General features: G+C 45.8%; 1 protein-coding gene across 1 annotated transcript in view; it reads left to right on the top strand.

Moving 5' to 3' along the window:
- SLC7A5 (solute carrier family 7 member 5) overlaps positions 1–27,035 on the top strand; it is a 54,662-nt gene that overhangs the window by 15,614 nt on the left and 12,013 nt on the right. Inside the window, exons 2-4 of the mRNA XM_044986909.1 lie at positions 6,263–6,388; positions 25,387–25,492; positions 26,593–26,637. Coding sequence (XP_044842844.1) covers positions 6,263–6,388; positions 25,387–25,492; positions 26,593–26,637 — 277 coding nt within the window. The remainder of the gene's footprint in view (positions 1–6,262; positions 6,389–25,386; positions 25,493–26,592; positions 26,638–27,035) is intronic.

Raw genomic sequence — 27,035 nt, 5'->3', positions numbered from 1 at the left:
TTATGAGCAGACCCTCCTCTTGGGATTTTATAATAAAATGTTTTCAAATTTGCTTTGTCTCCTCTCTTGACATCAGTGCAGCTTCTTGTTACCCCAATTCTGTAAAGTTCTTGCAGAGAGACATGACTGATCAGTTCACTATGTATGTTCAACATGGGCTGAAATTCTCCTTCTCAGAATGACGCCTGCTTTGCACCTGTTCAGATTAAAGCAGTGGCCAGCTAGGACTCTGTTTAATGGAGGGGCAACCACCATTCTCCTTGGTTCAGATAGAGCAATTAGCTTAGGACTTGCTGAGTGGGAACTAAAGGGAATGGAAGTTTCCCTAGGTAAATGTCTTCCACTCAAACCCTGCTTCTAATGCACAGTGTCTCAGACCAAAGGAATAAACCTTTAGGCATTAAAGAATCCTGTCCCTTTCCACTTGAGATCTCTTAAGAAATGGAACATCCCTGAAATTTGTCCTCAAGACTCAGTGAAACTTACCCACGTGCTTGTCTCTCTAGTAGTATGTCTATACTGCAGAAAAAACACCAGAGTAGTGAGTCTCAGAGCCCCCCGGTCAACTGCCTTGCAGGGCTTGTGCTATGGGGCTAGAAATAGCAATGTGGACATGTCGGCCCAGGCTGTGAAACCCGGTGAGGAGGGAGGACCTCAGAGCCCAGGCTCCAGCCCCAGAGGGAATGTCTACATTGCTATTTTAGCCATGTAGCATTAGCCTCCTCAGCCTGAGTCAGTTGACCAGGTTCTAAGAGAGACTGCCATGGGGATGGTTTTTTTTTAATAATGTAGACACACCCTTGGGCCTATGATGTATCCATCTCTCTAGTAGATGAGACAGTATTACTTAGTGCTTTGAATAGCACTTCTAACATTGAAAGCACTTTGCATATATTAACTTTGCAGCATCCCTGTGTGGTAGGCAAGTGTTATTCCTGTTTCACAGATGGGGAAACCGAGGCATAAAGAAGTCATGACTTGCCCCAGCCCATAAAATGTGTGAGCCTGGTGTCGAATGTAGGATTTCTCAGCCCTGTGCACTGATGCAAGTCATTTCTCTATTAATGCCCAATATCACAGGATGGTGCTTAAGGTGAATTTAAAAAATGAGATGAATACAAATACTTCCACAACATTTTACATTTAAAACCAGGTGAAGGGTTTTTAGGCAGCCCTTTCCAGTCCCTCTAGCACAACCTTACTGGTTAGGGTGCAACCAGAGGGGCCAGAAAGAGACCAGCATTTAGCGTGCAGGCCGAAGGGAATGTTGCAAAGGAAACGAAATGGCTAAATGAAGAGTAAATGGATGTTAATGCTCCATGGGCCTGTCTACACTAGGGGAGAAAGGGTGTTAGTGTTAGCTCATGTTTTCAAATCCATGTGTAAACAGGGTTAGTTGTTGTTTTTTAACACATTTGCTAGCTGAGGTGAATGCTAGGTTCTCCCCCAGAATTCACTACTGAGTTGTGTTTTAAAAGGTGGAAGCTATTGTGTGTTAATGATCCTGTTTAAACTCACTTTTCTCCCTAGTGTAGACATACCCTAAGGTTGCCTTACCTACCCAGCCAGGGAGCTGTTTTATAGAACAGCTAACTTAACAGTGCCCCTTCTAAGAAAATACTTTGATGTAGATGCTGTGTGTTCACTCGTTACACAATGATAGGGGCTCTATCTCTGGGCCATGTTCCTGCTGAGCTTTGATAGTGCTGCCTGCTTCTTTTCCTACTGAATAACCTCATAGTCAGACCACTTGGTAGTGTTGGAATGAGGCACGGAGATATGTCCTATCTCCCTTGAACAATATGTAGCAAAGGAGCCATGTTCTATGGGTTTTAATTGCTGGGGGTGGGGTGGGGAGAAGGTTTTTTCAGTTTGCTACAGCGCCTTCCGTTCCCAATCCTGTGCTCTCTCCTCTACATTAAAGCAGGTCAGCCAAAGCACAGCCCATGTAGGATGCAATGCAGAACTACATCCACCCTGAAAGGAACCATGTTGGGAGACTTTAGGTCCTACACAGAGCAGCTCTGGGTCAGGATGGAGCATTTGTGTCATAAACCCCCAACATTCAAACTCATGAGTTGCATCCCCCCAAAACTGCCAGATTGGCTTAAAAATTCTGATATATACATATACAAATATTTTAGGTTCTTTTAGTTTTGAGCCTCTAGGCTACATTGGGTCACACTTTTGTGCTTTTCTCTACAACCATGAGGGCCAGAATTCTTTGTTTAAATGAAAGCTGAAATTCTCACATATTCATGTGACCCCAGAAACAGGAGCTTTAAAAGAAAACTCTAATTGTCAAGAGAGTTGCAACAACGAGCATTTCATTTTAGGACCCGTTGTCTTTCATAGGTTCTCAGGCCAGGAGGGACCATTGTGATCATCTAATCTGACCTTCTGCATAACGCAGGCCAGAGAGCTGCCCAGAATAATTCCTAGAGCAGAGCTTTTAGAAACACACCCAGTCTTGATTTAAAATGGCCAGTGATGGTGAATCCACCACGGCCCTTGGTAGAAAGTTGCACAGTGATGGGTGTGATCTGCTCTGCTTTATACAAATTTGGTTCAGCCTTCAAGCTCCTGCCAAGCTTCTGTTGCAGTCCTTGGGTGGGCAGAGTTTGGGCATTAAAACAACTGGTGTCCTTGCCATGCTGTGTGCTACAGTGAGCTTTTTGTGCTGTCTGAATGAATGATGCAATCGTGGTTCCACCTTGCTCGGCTGTGCTGCGTCACCAGGAAATCCACTCACTGTGACTATTCATTCAGACACTCCCTGAATTTGCCTTCCACTGGGTATATCTTCTGAACATGATGTACGCAGGAAGAGTAAGGCAACAGCTTTATCAGATGTTTAGACCCCATCCAATGCAAGTCAGGCACTAATAAATTAGAACATTTAAAAGCAAAAATATTAAGTAAGGGGTGTGTGTGTGTGTTTCTCCCCTTCCTCCTCCACCCCACTTAGATTATCAGCTTTTCCTCTCTTTATTGCCTTAGGGTGGCAGTGAGGTTTAGTTAACTGTTGGAGACCTTTGGCCGTAAGTCCATAGTGGAGGTTCAGGTTTTCAGCATTCAAATTCTGAAGGGCATGCCCAATTTCACAGTCTGAGCCCTGGTCTACACTAAGCTCGGGGGTCGAACTAGGGTACGCGAATTCAGCTACGTGAATAACGTAGCTGAATTCGAACTACCCTAGTTCGACTTACTTACCGTCCAGACGCCGCGGAAGCGAACTCCGCGGCTCCAGGGTCGACTCCGGCAACTCCTCCTGCCGCGGTGGAGTACCGGAGTTCGAACTAGCGCTTCCGGGGTTCGAACTATCGCGTCTAGATCAGACGCGATAGTTCGAACTCCGAGCAGTCGAACTCGCCGCGTCGACCGTCCCGGTAAGTGTAAACGTACCCTAAGTCACTGCCTGCACAAATGTCTAGCAATTTGTGCAATCTCAGCAGTTTCCACGTTTCCTAAACTTTCTGCACAGCTCTCCCTGGGGTGGCTGTTTCAAATGGCCAGAGGAGAAAAGCCAGCTTTTTAATCACTTCAGTGTTCAGGCTGGAAGTCCATGGGTGACTATACTATTCAGGATCTCAGCCCCTATTTCCCCCCCCCCCCCCGAAAAGGAAATGAGCCCCCCATCAATATTTGAAAATGGAAAACCCCAAGCATCACACCCATGGTATGTCTGCTCTACCTGAAATTTAAACTCTGACCTATTATGGATAGAAGGCTCAGTAAGGCTTGTTACAGCACTGCACAAAACAGCTGTTTGGAGAAGGGATCATCTTTTCTTAATATCTACAATGTTGATATTAGCACATTGGGGCCCAGCTCCCTTCTTGGGGTGCCCAGGCACTACTGTGGTACAGTGAGTGCAGGGAGCTGAGAGGGGTCACTGGCTAGCCTGGGGGGAAGTGGGCGGAATACTTACTTAAGAGAATAATCACATCGTTCTTTAAAAACTCTGCGGAAAGTACCACCTGGCTAGGGATTTCCCATCTGCAAATGAACTCTCCCCGCCTCTGAAATGGAACCTGTTGCTGCACCCCATCAGTGGGTGGGTGGAAGGAGAAGAGCTGATCGGCAAGATGTCGAGTTGGAGGAGTAGAACCCTGTTAGCCCTCCCACACGCTTGGGGAAGGCTGTGTTTGGTCGGCTGTGTTGCCTTGATTCCATCTGAACAAAGTGGAAAGATAAAAATGTGACCGTCTCATCCCTGCCTGTGGATAGCAGGATATAATAATTCTCCTTGGTGGTGTGACTGCAGGGCTCTGCGCTGTCCACCCTCTCTGTGTGTAGGCACGTCCCCCATTAACTCCTTCCAGCCCAGTCAGCTGGGCATGCTTGATACCACGCTGCCCCTCCTCTCCTTTCCACAGGGAAACCAATGAGTTCAGTCCGGGCCAGGACTGTCACATGATGCTGACAGCCACTCCTGGTTGTTGTCTCTTTTTCTGATCAGACTGCCGGGGAAGCTGGTGTGTGTAAATCTGTAGCCCATTCTCACTCTCTTCTGTCCCCTGCCTTCAAAATCACACCAGTCCTGCCACAGCACAAAAGGTGTAACTGGGATGTGAATAAATGACCTGTATATTACATCTCTTGGGGAAGTGTTGCTGTGTTTGGCCGAGGAGCCTGTGCGTCCGGGTTGTGCTGATGGTAGTTTGATAGGGGATGGGGGTTTGTAGGCAGATGCCTGTTGCAAAAAGGAAACCAGTGACAGCCATGCATTGGAATGTACAGTAGCCTGGGGGCTAGTCTGACCCCTCCTGGAATGTATACCACCCCGCTTGGCTGCCTTCCTCCTCTGTTGTCTTGTTAGAAAACTCAGCTGGCTTCTGAAGACTAAAAATATACATTGCAGCCCACATGCGAGAAGATCAGAACTAACCCGTGCGCAAAGTCATGGCTCAAGAAAAACAACAACAAGATCAGATGCCCAGAGACAACTCAGTGACTGCCTGGATCCGGGCCTGCAGCCAGCAGCGGGGAGATGGATGCGGTACTGGATCCAAGCTGTGGGTCTGTGTGCATAGGAGAGAGGTGATGTGCTTAGATTTGGGTTCGAACAGAGGAGAGTTTCATAGAACAGACTGTGGGCCGCCGCCCACTATACGGCATACCATTAACCCTGGTTTCACCTGGTGCTACTTGCCCATCTTCCCAGCAGGAGAGGGGAGCTGGACAAGGAGAGTGACCACGTGGTGAAAACCCTTGTGATCTTCTGATCACTAACTATCTTAAAAGGAAATAAAAGGTTTTGTTAGTGAGCTGCTTTCTTTCACATTAAAGGTGGCAAAATGCCTTGTGCTTTTATATGGCGGCAGTGTGATCTAGTGGACAGCGCGCTGGTCTGGGAGTCAGGAGACCTGATTTCTAGTCACAGCTCTGCCTCCCACCTGCATTGTGACTTTGCACATGTTGCTTTTCCTTTCCCTCCCACTCTGCATTTGTCTTGTTTACTGAGACTTTAAACACCTCAGGGCAAGGACTTTCTCTTCCTGTGGGTTTGCACTGTGTCTAGCATAATGTGTCCTCAATTTCAATTGGATGCTGTTGTAATACAGGTAATAAATATATCAACGCTAGAAATAGCTCCCGGAGTCTGTATTTCCATGGTGATTATATGTAAGCTGGCTTGACCATAGGAGTAACGGGGTTGGTTTAGGAGATATTGAAGCAATGTACTTTACTGTTAGTGCAATTTTTATGATGTGTCACTATACCCATATAAGGAGGCATGTCCCTGCTCCAGAGAGTTGTAATCTGTAGCGACCACCTTCTTGAAGACAAGAAATAGGGAGGGGGAGGGATTCGTCCCAAGACAATTACATCTTAAATATTTATTTTTAGTTCCTAACCTGTGTTAGTTAAAATATGGCAAACCTTTGACTATACGGAATAATATACTCCAGGGAGTATGTAGACCCAGTGTCAGATAAGTATTTTCAGAGGCTAGAGATCTTTGACATTGTGGATAATATGGAGGGATTATACTACATTAAGTAACATAGGGTTACTACTTAATATAATATATTCTAATAATAATATAGAGATTTTCTACCAAGTCTTTAGAAAGCAAGAGAGTCCTAAGATGGATTTAGTTGTGAGCTCTGTTCATTCATTCGTTCGTTCTTAGCAATTTGTGTTTACTAAATTTTAACAGAAAGCAAAGGCCGGTGAGAAGTCTCAGGGTATGTTTTGTGTTCTAAAGACTCACTGCAATGGAAACTGATTTGTCTCTCCTTATCTCTGTCTTTAGTGTTTCTCACAGCGGTGAATTGTTACAGCGTGAAAGCCGCCACCCGCGTCCAGGATGCGTTTGCAGCGGCAAAACTGCTGGCTCTTGCTTTGATCATCATCCTTGGTTTTGTGCAGCTTGGGAGGGGTGAGTATGTCTCCTATTTTTGCTGAGGGAAAGAGTGAAAGGCTGGTGGTTAGAGCAGGGGACTGGGAGTTTGGACTCCTGGGTTCTCCTAGCTCTACCATTTATTTCTTGTGTGACCTTGATGGTGGTTTTTTTTTTTTTTTTTTTAATGTCAATAGATGTAAACAGTAAAGCACATAAAACTCCTTTTTGAAACAGGTTCCATACTATGTTGCAACTTTAACTGAATTCCTTCCACTATCTTTAAAAACAAACACACCAACTCCAATCTACTGCACATATTAAGCAGTGATACCGTCACACCTGGATTTATAAATGATAAGGATTTCCTCCTTTCCATCATTCTCAATATGACTGAATTAGTTTTCTTGCCAAATAACTGATAGTGGAGCTGCTTATGCCTCTGACCTGGGGAAAGATCAGGGATTGATTCTCTGTCAGTTGTGGAAGGAAATTTTTGTCCTGTCGTTACATCATGAAATCACAGTCACCATAGTGTCTCAACACAACACATCCTGATGCCTCAATTTAGCCTTTTTGTGAGGCTAAAAATAAATTCAGGATTGTTTTCATTGTCCTGAGGGTCAGGCTTATAGGCTGCAAGGCTGTCTCGCAAATTTCAGGATGTATCTAGGCAGTACAGTAATAAAAATAAATTAATAGTAATATCATAATCCAGTCTAATTCCCCTTCCCCTCTGCCTTTCAGGGCATTGTAGCAATTGGCTACACAGCTTTCAGAATGTCCTTATATCCTCCCACTTCCAGAATATATTTATTTGTGTTTTTACAAATCATAATAGACCAAAGAGACCTTCAGATGGGTCCAGAAATATTAATTACTCTAGAGCAGTGGTGCCCAACCTTTTTGTGGCCAGTAGCACATTCACGTTTTCAGAAGAGTGCGGCGGGCACCAACTGTTTTTCAAGGCTTATTTTGTATTTGTGCGTTAAATAACATGAAAAACATCATATTTAATATAACATAATATATGAATCCAGAGAGAAGCCGCAAGGACAGAGAACACCGGCGCCCGCAGCCTGGAACCCTGGAGTTCTCTGTCCCCGTCAGGCACGGGGCTGCGGCTCGTCTCCCCTGCTGGGCACTAGGCGGGCCCCGTGCCTGCTGGGAACAGAGAATACCACGCTCGCAGCCTGAGTTCTCTGTCCCCGGCAGGTGCGGGGCCCCGGCTTCTCTCCCCTGCTGGGCACTAGGCGGGCGCACATAAATGCCCCGGCGGGCGCCATGGCGCCCACGGGGATCACATTGGGGACCACTGCTCTAGAGAATCTGTCCCCAGAAAAAATTCTACAAAGGTGTGTTCAGAAGCTATCATAAATGCAATACAAGTCTGTTCTCTTCCGTGTGCTTGAGTGATGTTCCCAGCAGTCCCTTTATAAAGGCGGGTGAGCGTGTGATGGGGTGTGTATGGGTTTGTCTATGGATAAGCTGCCATATTTTACATCTGTAAAGGGATTGCTGGAATTTATGTTAATGGTACGCAAAGTATTCCACCATGCAAGGTATCTTCCACTTAATTCAGCCGTTGGTGAATTTGGTTCCCTGTTTAATTTGATCAAAATCTAAGGGCCCAAATAACATGTATTAAATAACAGGATGTCCATCTTCTTATCTTGATCTCTTTAGCCCAATGTTATTGGGTAGCCTGATCACTAAATGCAGAAAGTTGTCTCTTAATGAAAAGAGAAGGCTGTAATTCTGAATGAAATCAGAGCGCCCAGGAGAAAGTCTCTATGGCTGTGACTACACTTAGCGCTTCAAAGCGCTGCCGCGGCAGCGCTTTGAAGCGCTAAGTGTAGTCAAAGCGCTACAAAGAGCTCTCTCCCAGCGCTGTCCGTACTCCACCTCCCTGTGGGGAATAACGGACAGCGCTAGGAGCTGCGCTCCCAGCGCTGGGGCTTTGACCACACTGGCACTTTGCAGCGCCGCAATTTGCAGCGCTGGAGAGGGTGTGTTTTCACACCCTGCTGCAGTGCTGCAAATTTGCAAGTGTAGCCAAGCCCTCAGATAAAAGATTGGTACATCTAAAGGTGACTAATATTTCTATAAGCCCTGACATGTTATACAGAGTGTGAGAAGGACCCTAGCGATCATGTGGATAATTGACCCACTGCTCAATGCAAGTGATAAGAAGAGACTTTATTGGAATAAGACGAATAGAAAATCCTGGTTAATTTACAAGTCGTCTGCAAAACGGGCACTCCTGTCTGGGCAGGAACCTGCTGTAGGGTCACTGTTGCACCAAATGCCAATTTTCTGTCACCAAGACTTCTAAAAATATATATTCAAATATTTAAAACCACCCCAGAGCTTGTGTGGAGTCTGCTATCGCCCAGATACAGGTTTAGCTCACGAGAGAACAGAAATTCCCTTAAACAGGCTGTATAACTCTCTCAGTTTCAGGTTAACTGCACCTTTGAACCCCTCCTTGCCTTCTGCAAGGACATCCACCTAAGGTTTCAGGCTCCCAGTCGTCACCTCTCTTGTGCAGAGACCTCTCTCTCTCTCTCTCTCTCTCTCTCTCTCTCTCCCCAGACCGGAGTTTAGGCTTGCAGTCCCTTTACACTTCACTGTGATTTCCCCATCAGGGTCCAGCACCTGTGGGTACCCTTTCTCCAGGGCTTACAGCAGTGTACATCACTTACCAAACAGCCTCCACAAAGCAAAATACAGTTATGTGTAAGGTAAAAGCGGTACAGAGAAGACCCAAAAACCAGTAAATGTTCCTGCATGCATGCTAAAAGCTCACCAGGTGTCACCCATCAATCTTACGGAGTCCTAGTAGGCTAAAGTATTTTAAATCCTTCCGCCAGGGTTGTGGCCTCCACCCCCGTTGGACAGATGGTCTTGTCCATTTGCTGGGTCAGAAAGAAGGCCCTGAGTCAGTTTAAAGTCAGCCTTTTTATGCGAAAAGCCCTTAGGTTGTCTGTTGATCTCTGGAAAATCCGGTTTGAACCTGTATCGGCGAGCCTTCTCAGGGAGTGGTGCCTCTCTGGGGGTGGTTACAGCCCGAGTGATTTGCCTTAATTGCCTTCCACTGTGTTTAGTTCTTGGCAGAGGCTGTGGTACCACCACCTCCTCCCCCCCCGGCCTATACGATCCCTGGCCCACAGTGATACATAAACCATTCCTAAACGTAATACAATGTGATCCCCGAAGATAGTGCATGGGGTTGCAATATCTGTCTCAATGGTGACCTGAGCACACCACTCCTCTAGCAGCTAGGACACAGTAGTTTCCAACAGGATCATGTTCATTCATCAAAAACTAATCAAAGCCCTTATCTTTGTTGGCTGTCGGTCACACACTGCACATTGCCGTGATAAATGTGAACTGCAGGCTTTGTGCTGAGACCTAAGCTGCTCCAACTGTCTATTGACAATCATCCACCAGTCTGTATTCAGCACCCATGAGGTAGGCGGGACAGAAATGGGATGTCCCTTACAATGCTGGTTCCTGCAGGTCTTCACGAACATAGACAGACAATTGTAATTGATCAGCTTGTGCCCTCTATTGATGGCTGAAAGCAAACCAGAGGGTGAGCAGATGTGGGGGGAGGGGGCAGCTCTGTTCATTGATGCTGGATATGTGGCCTGTCACTTCTAGGCTGAAACCAGCCAAGATCCACAGTGACTGAGAATTGCTATGCAATGACTCTTGTGTGTCCTTATGTAACTGGTTTGTGGGTTCCCGTCCGTTTCCGTAGTCTGCATCGGCAAAAACCCCCATAATTGTCATTATCCTCCCCAAACTATCTGTGCACTTTTGTCTACATCATCCCTCGTGTATGGAACATCCTCCCTGGACTAGTCTATAAGGCCACTCCCATGTCATCCTTCATATCCTTCTAGTGTGATGACTATAAGAAATTGACCAACTAATAACAGTTATGTAGACGCACTTGGGGGTAGTTGATACTGATTTTTAAAAATGCTCGGGCTGTAAGTTTTAACTCTCTTGCCCACCTGCCCCCTTTCATAGGTTGCTGGTGTGCTCAGATTGTAAACTCATCCTGGCTGGGACTGCATCTTCCTGTGTGCATGGAAAGTGCCTAGCACATAGTGGGCACTACTGTAAATCTATTAATAATTAGCCTTTTATTGGCAGTCTTTGCAGAGAAGCTAAGGATTAAATGGGGCAGGGAATATTGTGTCACCCCAGAGATGGCTTTTCCAGGACTAGGTTGAGGGTATGTTGGCTGGGCAGTCGAGGGAGAAGCGGCACTTGTGCTAATTTACTCAATTATCAGAGGACTTCAGTCTCTGGCACTGTCAGCTGACACTAGCACTAAACTCTCTATTAACTGAACACTTTTAAAAATAAGCTTTTAAAAAAATAAAAGATTTCATTCCGGGAAGACAAAGGAAGTATTCTGCTTATTTTTTGTTGTTTCCTTGTATAGTTACTCTGTGAACTTACAACTTTCTCAAAGATAGGGAAATCATAGAATCATAGAATATCAGGGTTGGAAGGAGGTCATCTAGTCCAACCCCCTGCTCAAGGCAGGACCAATCCCCAAACAGATTTTTACCCCAGTTCCCTAAATGGCCCCCTTAAGGATTGAACTCACAGCCCTGGGTTTAGCAGGCCAATGAAATGCTTTATCTCAGATTTGATTAGCAAACAAACTTACCCTTATAAAAAGAGTTTCCATATGACTGGATATAAGTGGATGAGAATTTTGAAATCTGGGTTTTATGAAAAGAAACTTCTTTCAGGAAGCTATGCAAGCACTTTTTTTGTTCAGTGTGGATAAATAACATATTTATAGCTTGTCCCTCCTAGCTTCGTCCTGGCAAATTCACTTCACCGCCCTCCCCCCCTCCCCCCCCACTTTTAAATTCCTGCCTGACCTTTGGGAGACACTGCTGTCTTTGCAGAATTCCTTGCTGCTTCAGAGGATTTTATTCCCCTTCCAACTCAGTGTCTACAGCTCTAGAGGAACATTGTTCAAGGCTTTGTTGCAAAATATACTTCCCTCCCCCTTCCTGCTTTGCTGAACTTTATCACCTTTAGAAGAAGAAGGAAAAAACACAAACAAATCCTCTCCTCCAATTTCCCAGTAATTACCCTGGGCCAAGTGAAATCTTTTTATTTTTATTTTCTGTTTATTATAGTAATAATAATACTGCTGTACATCTTTGGAGCACTTTTACTCCACACAAATCTTACCCTCAGGTCTTTTGCAGAGTATGAGTCAGATTTGGCTCCTGGTTACATAGGTGTAAAATCCACATTAACTCTGCTGACACACGGGTGTAACCAAGAGTAGAATTTAGCCCTGTTCATGTAGCAACCATCCTATATCTTCCTCCCTTATCACCTCTCTACCCTGTCTCTCTTTCGCAATCTTACTTGATAACCTCCCTTCTTCCTTGTCTCTGTGCCTCTTCATTTTTCTCTCCAGCACTAGTGCATACTTGTGTCCGCAAGCAACATTTCTGCCAATCTCAGTCCCTCCAGCAAAGCCTTCCTGATGAGAGTTGGGTGCTCCTTTTTTCCAGCCCTTTAACAGACCTACCTAGGTGCCCATGAGTTGCACAACAGGGCAGATTATAGGGGTCAGAGGTTGACTGCATTATAAACACTGTTTGTTTGTTCCCTCATGAAAATGGAAATTTGCTAATATAAGAGTATATTGGGTACTATTTATCTCTGTAAATACATTTTGGGACGTTGTTTGCATGGAAGATGTTAAACGTGGATTTCCAGTTTTTGGTGGGTTGATCTTCCCATGTCCTACAAAATCCCAGACATGTCAGGATGCCTTCCATGGGATCTTGGATTTCTGAGGTACTTCACAGGCCACTCTGTTGTGGAATGTACTGCATGTTTAACAGCTCTTGCTGAAGTACATTTAGGACAGAAAGTGAAGAGTAATGCGATTAGAATCAATAAGACAATAAGCCCTTTAGGGCAGACACCATGTCTTCCTTTGTGTTAATACAACACCCAATACAATAGGGCCCCAATCAGGATTGGAACCTTTGGCTGTTACCACTGTGTAAATAATTAATAATAAAGCTATCCAATTGAAACTCACGGTGCAGTTTGGGCAGGAGAATCTCATTACTCGCATGGGGTTTAGGGAGGACTGTACGTGACTGTTCTGTTTAGAATCTCTCTACCTGAAGTAGATAACTCTCACAGTCATTCCATGTTTACAAGCTGCCCTAACTCGAGACCTACACTTCTTGCTTGTTTAGTTTTTTTCTTTAACAAAATGCGAGGCAGAGAAATCTCTCTTGTCTAATACTTACTTTCACCAGCCTCACAATGGAAGAATCTGTCTCACTGATCGTCTGCTAGATTCACTTATTCCTCTCATGTGCCCTTTCTCATCCTCCATTCATATTTTAGTTTCCATCTTCCCAAAGCTAGCACTTCTTCATAATCTCACCACAGAGCTGTAAGCCTGCTACAGTAGTGATACAGCAAGGGGACTATTTTTCTTCTTTCTCCAGTAACAGAATTACGCTAGTATCACATAAGGTTCCACAACGTCTGGTTGTTGGATCTCTTGCACGCTAATATCAATAGGCCTTGTGTATAAAGTGCTGGCTCTTTAAAATGCTTAATTTTTCTCAAAGCCAGTTAAACTCTGAGTAGGTGGGTGACAATAAATCCCATTTCCATGGGAAATACATCTTTATTCTGTGTGTCCTTGTTTTCTTTTAGACCAATCATTGTACTCTTTGGACAAAAGGAACTCTTAGCGCTACGAGCTCCGTGAATTTGATCCTTGGCTGGCAATTATTGTTGTAGCAAAGTACACATCAAGTTTGAAATATTTTTTGCAGCGGCTTGGCTGGCTCTGAGGTCTGGGAGGTAGAAGGGTTGGTATGTTCCCATGACATTTCATTGTGTGTCTGAATGGAGTTCATTAACTTTTTTTCATTATTATTTTTCCTACCACTATTTTATATTTACATGATCAGTAAACAGTGGAAAGTAACAATATTGTGGTCTCTTATTCAAATGTGGAAACTTCGGAGGCTTTATAGCCTGTCTGTCTGCACTTCCCCCTCAGTCCTTGGCTCTGTCTTTTCTCTCTGTTGTGAAGTGCTTTCATTACTTTAAGAACCGCAGTAAAATTTTATGGCAAAGAAAACATGTGACCATATTACCCTTTGCAAAACAGCATTTTCTTATGAGCTTTCTGTTTACATCTCTAATGCAGATCCAGAAGGAGAGCAGAAGTTGGTTCCTACACCTAGGCCCTGATTACTTTTAAAAGTTGTACCAGTATTACTATTATGGGACACAAAGGAGTGAGAAGCTTTGTTTTTGTTTTTTTTAAATCTGGATAGTTATACCGGTTAAAGCCTTAATGTGGATGCACTTGCAATGAGTTTCCCCTGCGGTGCCACTTGGAACTGGGGTACCACTGAGCCCACCTGACCCACCAGCCTGGGTTTCCTTTTACACTGTGGTGCTGTGGTAAGTTGCGAAGCTCTCCAAGCTCGCTCTTTCACCAGCCTACACACCCAGCTGCAGCTTCACACACATGCTGAGATCAGCTCTGCATGGGAAGGCTCAGCTAAGGCACCTCCCAGTCGCTAAGGAAATCCACTCCCCCCCCCCTGAGTGCAAACCTAAAATTATACCGTCTTGCGCTGCATAGGGAACTGTACAGCGTAAACTCATGAAATTCGCCCCCTCCCTCAATGTGGAGGAAGATATGCCACAGCTTTCTCCTCCAAGTATAATTTCTACACACTGGTTTTAGACAGTTTATTAACAAGTTTATTAACTACAAAAGATAGATTTTAAGTGATAGCGAACAGATCAAGGCAGATTACTTTGGTAAATAAACAAAACTGCAAACTGAGTTTAACACACTAGATAGGATATGAATTAGCAAATTCTCACCCTGAGTGATAAACAGTCTGGCAGATTCTTAAGGCACAAGCTGCCTCAGCTTTCCCGGGTTTTCATACACAGGCTAAAAATCCCTCTAACCTGGGACCATCACTTCCCCCAGTTCAGTCCTTGCCCATCAGGTGTTTCCAGGTGTGTTGTTGTGGGGAGAGTGAGGTACCATCATGATGTCATTTTCCCTCTTTTATATCTTCTTCCCACTTGCTGGAAAGCTCTTTTGCTGTGACTTGGGTCAAACATTTCCCATTGTGTAGTGCTATCTCTGAGAGGTTTCTGTTGTACACGGTTCCTGGGGTAATCCTTGTGCATGTGTGCATTTCCTCAATAAGCCATTAACATTGTTTGGCCTTTTTACTGTTGTACCTGAAAGGCTGCTTGTAATAATAATAATAATAAAAAAAAATAACTGGAGATATACCAATCTCCTAGAACTGGAAGGGACCTTGAAAGGTCATCGAGTCCAGCCCCCTGCCTTCACTAGCAGGACCAAGTACTGATTTTTGCCCCAGATCCCTAAGGGGCCCCCTCAAGGATTGAACTCACAACCCTGGGTTTAGTAGGCCCATGCTCAAACCACTGAGTTATCCCTTGTGCGTGTTTTCAACCTCACAACATGTTTCAGTAACACGTACATAACCAAACTTCAAAACTTCACATATGACAATAGCACATACAGTCCAATGAGATATTAATGTCTAGCAGATCAAGACTTTTAGAATGGTACCTCACAAGGCATACTTGGTGCAAAACGTATCCTTATGACAGTGGTGAATATTGGGGAGCCAGGGTGTCACAGCACTTATGCCAGTATAAGGGTACCTTATGCTGGTATATTTCAGAGTAGCAGCCGTCTTAGTCTGTATCTGCAAAAAGAACAGGAGTACTTGGGCTTTCGTGGGCTACAGCTTATGCTCAAATACATTTGTTAGTCTCTAAGGTGCCACAAGTACTCCTGTTCTTTATGCTGGTATAGTTATTCCGCTTCCTGTACATGAATAGGTCATAATTGTATCCACACTAGGGGTGGGTTGTACCAGTTTAAACTATATAAATATAGTTAAAGGGAGAGAACTTTCTAGTGTAGACATGACCCCGGTTTTTCCCTCCACTGCTACTACAGACTATCTTTGTTCTCTCGTCTAGTGATACGCTCATGTTTACTTTTTTCCTTCTGTCCAAGCATGTCTAAGCGCTTTTTGGCAAGGTATTGCCTAGTGAAGAGGCAGTGTGATCTAGCAATTAGAACAGGTGACTGGGAGTATGAACACCTGGGGCTAGATTCTGCATCTAGATTTGTTTGGCTGGAAGACTGGGGTCCGACCATACAGAACCAGTTGCAGCAGCTGGCTCTTGGGTTATATTCCTGGGTCTACATCTGATTTGTTATGGTTTCAATTAAAATTAGTATATGGATGATGAGTATTTTGGAGCAAAATTGAAGGGAGAAACCAAGAGGATTGGGGTGGCCTTGACTACGTGGCAGCTTTCCGATCTTTGGATTTGGAGCTGATCTGATTGAGCCATTAAGTTTTCTGAGGACGTGAGCGACATAAACTATATCGTGATTATTCCCATTGTAGTTCTGCAGCTGTTGCATTTAGACCCATAGCTCTATTGAAGGCCTGCTTAAAAAATGAGACTGTAAGGATTTGTTTAAAGAAAAAATATAATAGCTTCACTGGGACAGTTTTAAAGCTGGTGCCTTTAATCTGTGGCATCACACAAGAATACGTTGGTATATTTAGATGTGGAAAACATGAAGTGGACATTCTAAAGTAAAAATTTTTAATTTTTTATAAATTTCTTAATTATTAAAATTGAACATTCTTAAAATCCTAACTTCCTTTTTGCCATTAATGCTGGGTGAGATGTGTGTGTGAGATATATACACTTTCATTGATTAATCGTGATCAATGAAAATAGTCAAGTTCAGTTTCTGGTTCTTGTGCCCAATGCTGCAATATTTGGTTACAGCCACTGCTGTGGCATGCTTAAACCCAAACCAAAAACTTGTTCTCACCAATTTTTTTGGAGGGGTGCGTATGCGAATGGGAGTAATTAAATTCAGATTTCTGTTAGGTTACAACTTTAAAAAAAATTTTGAATTCTGATTTTAAATCATTTGCCTGTGAGCCTCAAAGCGATTGCCTTAAATCCACTGTGGTGGCAACACTGAGAATTAAGGCTTCCACTCTGTCCTTAACTCACTTCACTGTGTTCTCAAAGACCTAACACAGAGAGCTGCAGCTGTTGAACAGACACGGGTGAATTAAGGACAGACGTAGGTAGGTTGAATTTCAAACATTTGCCATGGAGGGTTTAGATTAGCCCCTAAACCTCGTTTTTTCCTTTAATTATATGCAAACTATATAATCCTGTACTCTTGGGTCCCCCACCTCATGGACTGGTTCATTGTTCGGGGTAAAACGGTCTTTAAAGGAACGATTGTGCCTGGCAAACTTCCCGCTGTACGTGGGACTGTTTTTAAAATAAAAGTTAGGAACTGAAGATCCAAACCTTCAGAGACTAAGCAGAGCAGCACAGAATAAATCCATAAAAGCCCAATAGAAATATTATCTACCTACTCTGGTTGCAAGGCAACATCTTGGCTTTGTGTTTATGTATGTATCTTTATTTTTAATTGAATCTCTTTCTCTTTTGCTAGGGAATTCCCTTTTGATCTGCCTCCTTCAATGAGGTTCCTTTTACTAATTCCATGGCGGGAGAAAAAGAAAATTGCCTTGTTTGTGACAAATCCTCTGGTTAGAACAGATCTGAGGGAGGGAAAGTTTACTCTCTTCCACTCTACTGGCAATAATGGTAGTTGAATGCGCTGAAAAAGCCTGTCAGGATAAATCTGCATGAGACCAAGGGATGGAGTGAAGAAACCCTTGTTAATAGTAAAAGATTGGTCAGGTTATAGCGGTCTGGTTTGTTCTGGAATCCCATGAAAGAGAAGCTAAGAAATATTCTGTTGAATTGACAGGGAAATTTGCAGTGCTTGGCCAGTAATTAACAAAATCTCAGGCTTGAAGGATCTCAGAACATAAACTGCGGACAGATACTGACAATACATAGGGCCACAGATTGAACAAGTGTTGTCATTGTCTATGTTCCCTGCACTCCATACCCAGAGTTAATTATACGTAACCATTCAGAGAGCAGCAGACAATTAGCATAGTTACAGAAGTCAATAGATTTTTCTTCTAATGCCTGCTGGCTGGCCCAGGGGACCAGTAATGGGATATAGACCTTGGACATAAAGCTCACTTATTCATATCTAATGGTGGCAAACTCTTGACTGTTTGGAATGAGTTTGGGGGTCAGAGTGCAAATACCTAGTGGACAGGTACCCACATGGCAAAACCCATCGCCACAACTTCCTCCTGCTTTCCTCCCATTTTCTGATCTCTAGCAGCGAGGCCAAGGGCTATGGAGACCGAACTCCCCTCTCGTCTTTTGAATTTGTCCCTGCAGATCACGATTGAGGCACGTACGGGGATGGGGGTAAGGAAAGCTTGCCCTCTTGTTGCCTGTGCTGTTCCTGTTGGGTGGATATGATGAGAAGAGAGGCTGTTTCCATAGCTGTCAATCTGTCACCTTCTACCAGCACTTGAGGTTTGAAGGAAAACTGCTGTTATGAGATCAACTTCAGCGTTCCTCTTCGTCATCGTGTGCGTGTGAAAAGTGGGTGAAGGTATCAAAATGGAGAGTGAATGGAGTCTGGAAAAGTAGACAGTATTCTACACAGCTCTAAATCATATCGGGCTGGCCGCATGTTGAAGACTTAATCAGGCATTTCACACTAGAGGGTGAATAACTCAATTATGCAGGATTTCTTTATGGGCTTGTTGCTCTCTAACCACCAATTTAATCTCCAGGCAAAGATGGATGCTAATGTCTGAGGCCAAGTGGACATAGTTGATGCAGGTGCATGCCAATTGCCTAAGGCCAGGTGGGCGTGGCAGGTTAATGTGTTGCGCAGTTCGCATGCTGTAGTTTGAGAGGAGGCATAATTAGCTTTACCCAGACAGTTTGTTCTTGCCAGCTGCTGTGTTAAAGCTCTTGGTGACCAAGGCCAGGATTAGCGACACCTAGACTTTTCACATGTGCAGTTGCCTGTGCAAAAAAATTAACGTGCATAAAAATACAGGCACAATTGCTGTGATTTCTCTTCCAGTCATAGGGACTGTATGGTCAAATGCCCATTTGTGTGTGTGGTGATTGCAGTTATGCAGGGTGCACATGGAAGACTGTCCCGCAGTGCGGGCATAGGAGATGACGCAACATTTTAATGTTGCTTGAAGGGAGTGATCATAGGCAGTGTAGTACACCCTGTATATCCGTCGTCACTGCCACGTGGCCACACCATGTTTGCAAGCCCTAAATATGCAAAACACTTGTGCCTGTGGCTATATACCTCTGCAGGGTGATCATCCGTCTGTCTGTATTTGAGTGGTGCTCATTTGCAGGTACCCAAAATGCACTACCTTCTCCTAGCCGCATCAGAGTTGATGCTTAAGCTCCGAGACCCACCAGTTCATTGCAAACTGGCCAAGGAAAAATTACTTTTGGCCACTACTGATCTAGGCTAGGTTCAAAACAGCAAATCAGATGAAAGGTTCCATTTAAAAATACAGCCGTGCTAATGCTGTTAACGGTATGGCACTAAACACTTGCATATTTTGCTCTTTTTTCCTCCACATCAACCCCCAGAGTTTCTCTCTGTCTTACCTCCAAATCGCCTTTGACTGTAGCAGTAGCAGGTTACACCACTGATGGATCCATGCAATCGATAGCTTTTCTTGTTTTACGCTATACTTTCCCCACAGCTTCTTACTGAAATGGAGCTATGATTAAAGGTTGTTGCCTCTGATAATTACAGCCCTGGAAACTGAGTACGAGCAACAGACGGGTGGCTATGCCATCCCCAAGGGTCGTTGGCTCTGTTACAGAACTAGTTGGTTGGCCTTAAATCAGTCCCTATTCAGGACCTTAGTTGGCTGACTTCCCTCCACACTCCACCCCCTTCTCAGCTACAAGTTTCTATGGATGTGGATTAAACCTGCTGTGCTCAATAAAATAAGCTGGTGGGAAGTGGCTGTGAATGCACTGGATTGTTTGGAGTTTCCATTTTGCCGTTAGCCTGCCCTAATGGGAAAGGGGTGGGGGTTATTTGTGAAGTGCCCCGTCTGCACCTAAGATAAAAATTGAAGTAACTTGACACATTCTCTAAAGTCTCTAACCACCACCTTTGCTTTCTCTAATTCCCAAAGGAAGCTTGCCCTGTGGCACACGCCTCACCCACTCCCAGCCTGCGTGGCCCCATAAGTGTAGAGTCAATACTTCTGTATGTTTTAATAGCAGCTTCCACACTGGTGGATACAAAAGTTGCAAGAAATCAGGAGCAGGTTGCACAGGGGAAGGGCTTGATTATGCTTCCTTGGTAGCAACAAAATGCAAAGGAGCCAAAGAATGCAGCAAAGATGTGTGTACGCAGTGTGCAGTGTGCGTACACAGTGTTGCAGTGCTAGTGTAGGGAAGATGCTGTTGAAATGGATTCCTTGGGCTTTGCAGCTTTCAATAAGCTATCAAGAAGGTTGTTTCCTGAGGCTAAGGGAATACCATTTTGGTCCTGATCTAGCAGGAGTCACACCCAGATGAGTGGTTTGATGCAGTGGTTAGGAAGGTAGATTGTAGGCAGCCTTTGCCCCTTCTGGTTTATGAGCCTACAGAGGAGCATAGCTTGAGTGGACAGGTAGTTCTTTCTTTCCTACCCTGGCCTCCTGTGAGAGCCCAGGGCTCCGTGATGAAGATAATGAGGGGAAGGAATTTGGCAACCAGAACTCCCTTTGGGCCTCCAAGTCTTGATTATTATTGTTGTTATTCTTAATAATAATAATAATAGCACTTTATGAAACGTTAGCTAACTAACCCTCCCAGCGCTGTGGGGAGGGAAGAGTTATTACATTTTACAGAAGGGGGAACTGAGATGCAGAAATATGCTCTGACTTGCCCCAGGCCACGCCCATCGGTGGCAGGCACCATGAATAGAACCCAGGAGTCCTGATTCACAAGCGGTGAGGCGGCTCTGCCTCTTGCTGAAATCCCCAGCGCATGCCTTCCTAGCCAGAAGCAGAGTCTCTCAAGCTTGGTTGCCCCTCAGGAGAAGAGATGAGGCTCCTTCACTTGCAGCGGTCATACAAACAGCAGGCAAGGCTGGACGTATGGCAGCAGCACTAGGAATAGGCCGATTGTAGAAATGAGAAGCTGGCAACACCTGCGTGAGTCCGATGTAAACCATTGCCTTGCGGGAGGGGCGGTAAATGACTCCGATGATAGGACTTCCACCACTGCCCCAACTGAGTAGCTCTCGTCACTGGGAGCTTTCCCTACCATCCAGCGTATGTTTCCCTTTGCTCGGTTTCATTCCTGAGCTAGATCCACTTGGAAAACCCTGCGTCGCTCCCCTTCGCTCTTTGACTTAGATGGCTGCGTTCCCCTCTCGTTGGCATTTAGCCCAGCTACAAATGTTTAATTACAACCTCAATAGAAGAGCCTGCATTATTAAATCGGGAATGGACATGACCTGATACAAAATGAGGGCTTTCAAAGAAAAGGTCTGAACATGCAGCACATGGCATGAAAATTCCTTCTGCACGAAGGCCCCGGGTGGCAGAGAGGTTACAGGTAGAATTACAGGCGTCTTGTTGGCTGGCAAGAGCTGCAAATAGGGATTGTGTCGGAACTCGTTACCTTAATGTGGTTAATTTGTGAGCAGAGTGTAATTGTACAGGGTGCAGGGTGAAGTGAGGATGTTGCTTCTGTAGCACTTTTTGCTATGAGGCGAGGCCAGTGTTCCTAACGGACAGTATTTAGAGTAGGGGGTATCAACTGGAGGGAAGGGCAAGTGGATATAAATGGAGCACTGCAGCCAGTGTTCTTCACCTATATACCGGTAGTAACATCCTGCTCCGTGGGAGCACTGGACGCCATTGAGCATGTGTGGGCCCCGGCAGGGTGAGCTGCGAACGGGTACCTTTGCGCAGATTCCAGAGCGCATGCAGCAGATTTAACTGAGCCGTGCAGTAAGAGGGTGGGAGATGCTGTGCTTGTCTGTGTCAAACAGAATTCCCTGAATCTCCAGCTTAAATGTCGGGCCCTTTTCAGCAAGCGTTGTTCGTGAGACGGGTGGATGAAGTCAGACAGGCTCATCAGTGAGACTTCTAGGGCTTGGCCCATGGGGAAGACCTTTCTGGACTGCCAGCTGGGTGTGATCTTTATTGTGCCACAACATGTAACGCGTTGGCTGCCACGTCTGTGTACATATGGGTTACAGGTGCAGTTAAGCATGTCCCTAGGGATGTGCTGCTGCTGCCTGATATGGGGAGATGGAACTTTGGAGCAGGGTGGGAAGATGTCTGCTCAGGTGGGATGTGCCCTCCAGAATACATTTGCTAATGAATGGGAAGGCGGACTGTGTCATTAAACCACTCAGGGCACGTCTACGCAGCCCGCGGAATCGAGCCTTCCAGCCCGAGTCAACAGACTTGGGCTCATGCTACCACACTAAACATAACTGTGTAGACCAGTGGTGGGCAACCGCATATAGCCCATCAGGGTAGTCTGGTTGGGGGCCGCGAGACATTTTGCTGACATTGACCGTCTGCAGGCACAGCCCCCCCACAGCTCCCAGTGGCTGCGGCTCGCCGTTCCCAGCCAATGGGCGTTGCGGGAAGCGGTGGCCAGCACGTCCCTGTGGCCCGCAATCAGGTCAACGTAAACAAAACGTCTTGCGGCCCGCAATCACATTACCCTGATGGGCCCACCACTGGGGTAGACGGCACTTTGTAGTTGTGACTCAGCCTTGAGCTTGAGCTCTGAAGCCCACCCCGCTCCCTAGGCTTCAGAGCCTGAACTCCAGCCCACGCCACAGTGTCTACAATGCTATTGTTTGACTCCATCCCTGCGGACTAGCAGCTCGGTGCTGCAAAGGCATGGGCTAGGTACATGCTATGGCAAGTGCAGGGGTGTGTGTGTCCTATTCCTCCCCCCACACACACACACACCCAGCCCAGCCCAGCCCAGCCAAAGAATAATGAAAAGTTATGCTTTATTGTTCCTGTTGTGCTTAAACACTGCTTCTGTAGCACATGTTCTGTGGCAAATTTCACTTCTGTTTGATCATGTGCCCTGAAAGGGCAGCCAGTCTCCTTGACACCAAGCCAAGGCGTCTGTGAAGCGCAGCACGGCACCGAATCCGGATTAGAACTAAACAAACCCTCTTTGCACAGAAGCGCTAGAGTTCCCAGCTGGGGGATATTTCCTGCACTGGCGAGCACGGATTTCTGGCCGGCGACTCGGGGATGCTGGGCTTCTGGCCACGAGCTTGAGAGTCGCTGCTCTGCTTGGCTTTGGCAACAGACGGTTACTGTGTGCTCCAGCCAGGGGAAAGGCAGAGCGAGATCTATGGACTGTTGGGAAAAAAAGTAGTGCTAGAGCCCTGGACAATCTGTTACCACTATAACAGAACCGTCCTTCAGTGGTAATCACCTCAGTGTCCTTGGCAAGGTTCTGGGGTAAAGAAACACACCTGAGTAGGTTGCAGTGTAGCCTGATCTATCAATTATGTATTAATTCTGTTAATTGCTTAAGAATTTCCAGTTACCGCTTTGAGGGTTGACAAGTTCTCATCCCAAGATCATGCCCAGGATTATTTGATTTCTTTCATGCCTAGAGATCTCGTTGTTCTGTGTACTCACGCCCTGCAAGCAACCACGCGCCTTACAAAAGGAAGAATCTGCTTGGCTGGTGGCAATTCTGAATTGCCTGGGTATCTGGTAGAGATCCACTTGCCTCTAGCTTCCTTAGCCAACTCTGACTCCCTCCTGTGATTCAGAGGAACATGCAATGGCAAGGGCAGCATGCAGGAGGTGTCCTGATCAGAACACGGGCCTCAGCAGGAGCAGACTTGGATAGCACAGGCCATCACATGGGGAATGGAGGGGACCACTTGCTGCTGGCACTAGGGGCCTGCTAAAGGCTTAATTGGGCGAAGGCGCAATGGCAGCTGGGCAGAGACAGACAGTGAAGAGGAGACCATGTGCGATGGAAGGCAGGGCTCAGGTGGGAGGGACCAGTATCAAAACAGGCCATTGAAGTGGGTAACTCCCATTGGCTCCTACATAGAGCCTGCCCCAGCAAACTAGCCCAGACTCATCATATTGCAGGGGAAAGCTGCCCTTTCTCGTTGATAGAAAGTGCTACTGGATGAAAATGTGCGTGATTCTAGAGTCTCCCTGTCACCCAGCTTTATTTTGTGTGTTCCTTTTCTGGCCAGCCTGGGTAAACGTGATGCTGCTGAAAGCCCTGTGGTGCGGGGGAGCTAAAATTTTGCAGCACAAGGAAAAAGTGGTGCCTTGGCTTTTAATACCCCTTTTCTTCCTTCTCTGATATGAATCTGTGGAATGTAGCCTTCCAAAGGGAGAAGGGTTAACCCCCAGCGCTGCTGATTGCCATGTGATAACAGTTGCCTGTGTGATTAGAGCAGATCCCTGCTGTAAGAGGAATCACATGGGAGGCAACCCGGCTGGTCAGATGCTAACGTGCCTCACCAAATCCTGTGCTGCTCCCCTGTCTTCCTCCCTCACAAAGGAGAGCACTTGTTTCATTGAAGGAGAGGCCCCACCCCAGGCTTGGATTTAGGCTCCAGATCAAACAGCATGAAACAAAACAGCCGCAGAGAGATTTAAACCAAAACAAATAACCCCTGCGGGTGTGCTGGAAGGGCTTTCAGTAAATTTACAATCAAATCCTCTTTTTATGGCTTTTTAATTCAAATAGTAGATAAATAACAGGAACTTTTGATATTTAGACCCTAAAGTAGCTCACTTCCCTTCCCACAATTCAAAGGGGATACCATAACATGCTGCTTTATTGGGTCACCGATGAAACTAGAGAAAATCCTGGGTCTTTATCGAGGAAAAGCAGCTTTTGGTGGAAGGACGATATAATAGCAAAGTCTTTTAAGCATCATTCAGCCAGAAGGATCCCAAAGCAAGCTGCATAATGCAGGAATCATTCCACCCACTGCTAAAATGCAGCTAGCGCTGGGGTGGAAGGAGCAGCTGTTTAACAGTCACCCAGCAATGCTGCACAACCATTTAGGACAGGGAATAAGAGAGGATCCCCTATTCGGTTGAAACAGCTGGGGAGCTTTAGGGAGGCAGGATAGAATTGTTCCACTTGGAATTTAGTCAATGGCATCAAGGCCCCAAACTCTGTTATTGGCACATAAAGTGTCTTAGGGCAGATCTGCACTACCACTTAAGTCAATCTAATTTACGTCGCTCGGGGTGTGAAAAAGACGCCCCCAAGTGACGCAAGTTACAGCAACCTACGTGTTGGCCACACTGGCGCTATGTTGGTGGGAGACGCTCTCCCGTCAGCACAGGGCGTATTTACCAGACACGCTACAGCGGCTGTAGCGCTTGTAGTGTAGACCAAGTTCCAGCAGTGGTGAGTCCAGGAGAAACAGCATGTGGGCTTTGGTGCTGGGGATTAGGTGCTCAGAGGTGCCCTTAGGAAAGCTGTCTGCTTTCATGGGGCTTTCATCTCCTGATTTCTGCTTGCTAACTTGCATCAAAAGAAGCTAAAAATACATTAGCTCCCTCATGTTACTTTCCCATGTAGCAGTTGTCGCCGTTGTCAGATGGGATGCTATGCAACAGTGAATGGGAGGGGAGGTGTCTAGGAGGCATTATCTGTCAGCGCGATCCACGCTGTGGGAAGTAGTTAGTTGTTAATTTCACTTATCCTAGTTTTACTGCAGTGGAATCACACAGTGTGAAACTGGAGTAACGCAGTAGGAGATGAGCCCAAGAGAAACTTGTCTATGCCTTCTCTAACAGAAACGCAACCTGCTTTGCATCAACAAAACTAATGCCCTATCGGCAGATTTTGTCCCAGGGTGTTGCCAGACCATTTCCCTGCCGAACACCTGTCTGTGTCAACCTGCAAAGGTCTCTGGGACTCAGCCTGTGCCTGCTTCTCACCTTTTAATAGTCTGTCCATGTTTGTTTTTTGTCCCAATGTAGGTGATGTGGCAAACCTGAGTCCTGAATACTCCTTCGAAGGCACAAACGTTGATGTGGGGAACATCGTTCTGGCTTTGTATAGCGGTCTCTTTGCCTATGGAGGCTGGTAAGATCCTGGCATATTACTCATTGCAGTGACTGTGTCATTTAGTTCTTTGTCTTCAGCGCTTTGAGAGCGTTGGCAGGGAGGGCATGGCCCAGAACATCTAGTCTAGCTCTGCTCCTCACCCAGGTAACGGTGCAATCGCTTCATTTTTGTCTAGTGTTGTTCATGCTCAATCCTTACAGCCTCTCCCCAGTCCCTATGTGCAAGTACAAGCAAGTGGTGTCAGTTGCAGTATTTAAAACAGGGAGCAAGTCTAGGGGCAGCCTGGTAAAATGCCCAGGTTCTATGGTGAGCAGACCCCATGGAAACCAAGAGGCACTAAATAAGGTGGGATTGTCTGGTTGGGCCAGAATCGTCACAGACGGAGAAGGATATTTGAAGAGTCAGGGGACACTTAGGTGCAGCAAGAGAGCAAGGCTATTCCAGCTAACCAAGGCAGCATGGGAGAAAGGACTCATCACATGCTCTGGGCTTGAGAAGGCTCCATCCCTCATTTTGGGCAGGAACTCAGAGGCAATATGCCTTATATGGGCCATTGGTTCAAACTGGCTGGATTTTGGTAAGCCAGTGCCCATGGCTTGTGTAGGAGCAAAGGTCAGAGTAGAGGTTGTGGGCCCTGCAGCTGTGACCAGCAGCTTGTCAGTACTGACACATCAGTCTGCCAATTGACAACTCCAAGCCAACGCTCCTACAGGTTTCTTCATTAATCTCTTCACACTCTCACATGTGTGCCCAGAAGCCTGGGCTCTCTTTATTTGCAATAACAATAGAGGCAGATTGTGGCCCTCCTCTGGCAGTACGCTGCTAGCTGACCATAAGTTTCGGCATGCAGTGATCCATCTTATTCCAAGCAAGCTGGCTGCATTGCATGCTGAGACCTGCAGAGAACACCTTTGTTTGAAGGTTTTGTAGGTAGCCTCGGCCCTTGTGCCGTAGATTTGAGACACGCGGCCACCCTTGGTTTTGCAGAGCATGCTTTGGTTTGTCTGTCTCTAGTGGGGCTTGCGTATGCATGTTGAGGTTAGGGTTAGGCTGCTGGATTCTTTTTCTAACTTCATTGATCTCTGTAACCAGAATTACCATTGTCTTTTAAATTGCAGGAATTACTTGAATTTTGTCACTGAGGAGATGATAAACCCCTACAGGTATGTGCATCACATGGCAAGCTCTTGGCTAGAGAGAGAAACTCACCAGCTGTTCACCCTCTAAATGCCACTTCCATCCCTTAACGTAAAGCCACCCTTTGTGTGTAGCAAGTGTTGTCTCTAGCCATCCCAGGGAATGTAAAACAAGCTCTCGTTTGGGGGCAAACAAAACCTCTGCTGTGGGCAATGCACGCTAGATAATGAGACTGCTCTTCGTTAGTACAGCATGGGGATTTCTGCAGGGAGGAGGAAAAGAAAATCTCTGTCTAAGAGAAGCCCTTGTTAAATCACCTTCCCTCTCTGGTCTCATTTGAAAGTCCCATTTCCTTGGCCTGGCTCAGCAGCCGCTCCTTCACAGTTGTGACTTGCTGGCAGAAAGGGGGTTTTCTTTGCATTTG

The sequence above is a fragment of the Mauremys mutica genome, chromosome 14 (assembly GCF_020497125.1).
Source record: "Mauremys mutica isolate MM-2020 ecotype Southern chromosome 14, ASM2049712v1, whole genome shotgun sequence".
In the NCBI taxonomy this organism is placed as follows: Eukaryota; Metazoa; Chordata; order Testudines; family Geoemydidae; genus Mauremys; species Mauremys mutica.
The sequence above is the reverse complement of the archived record's forward strand: the minus strand, read 5'-3'. Positions and strand labels throughout refer to the sequence as shown.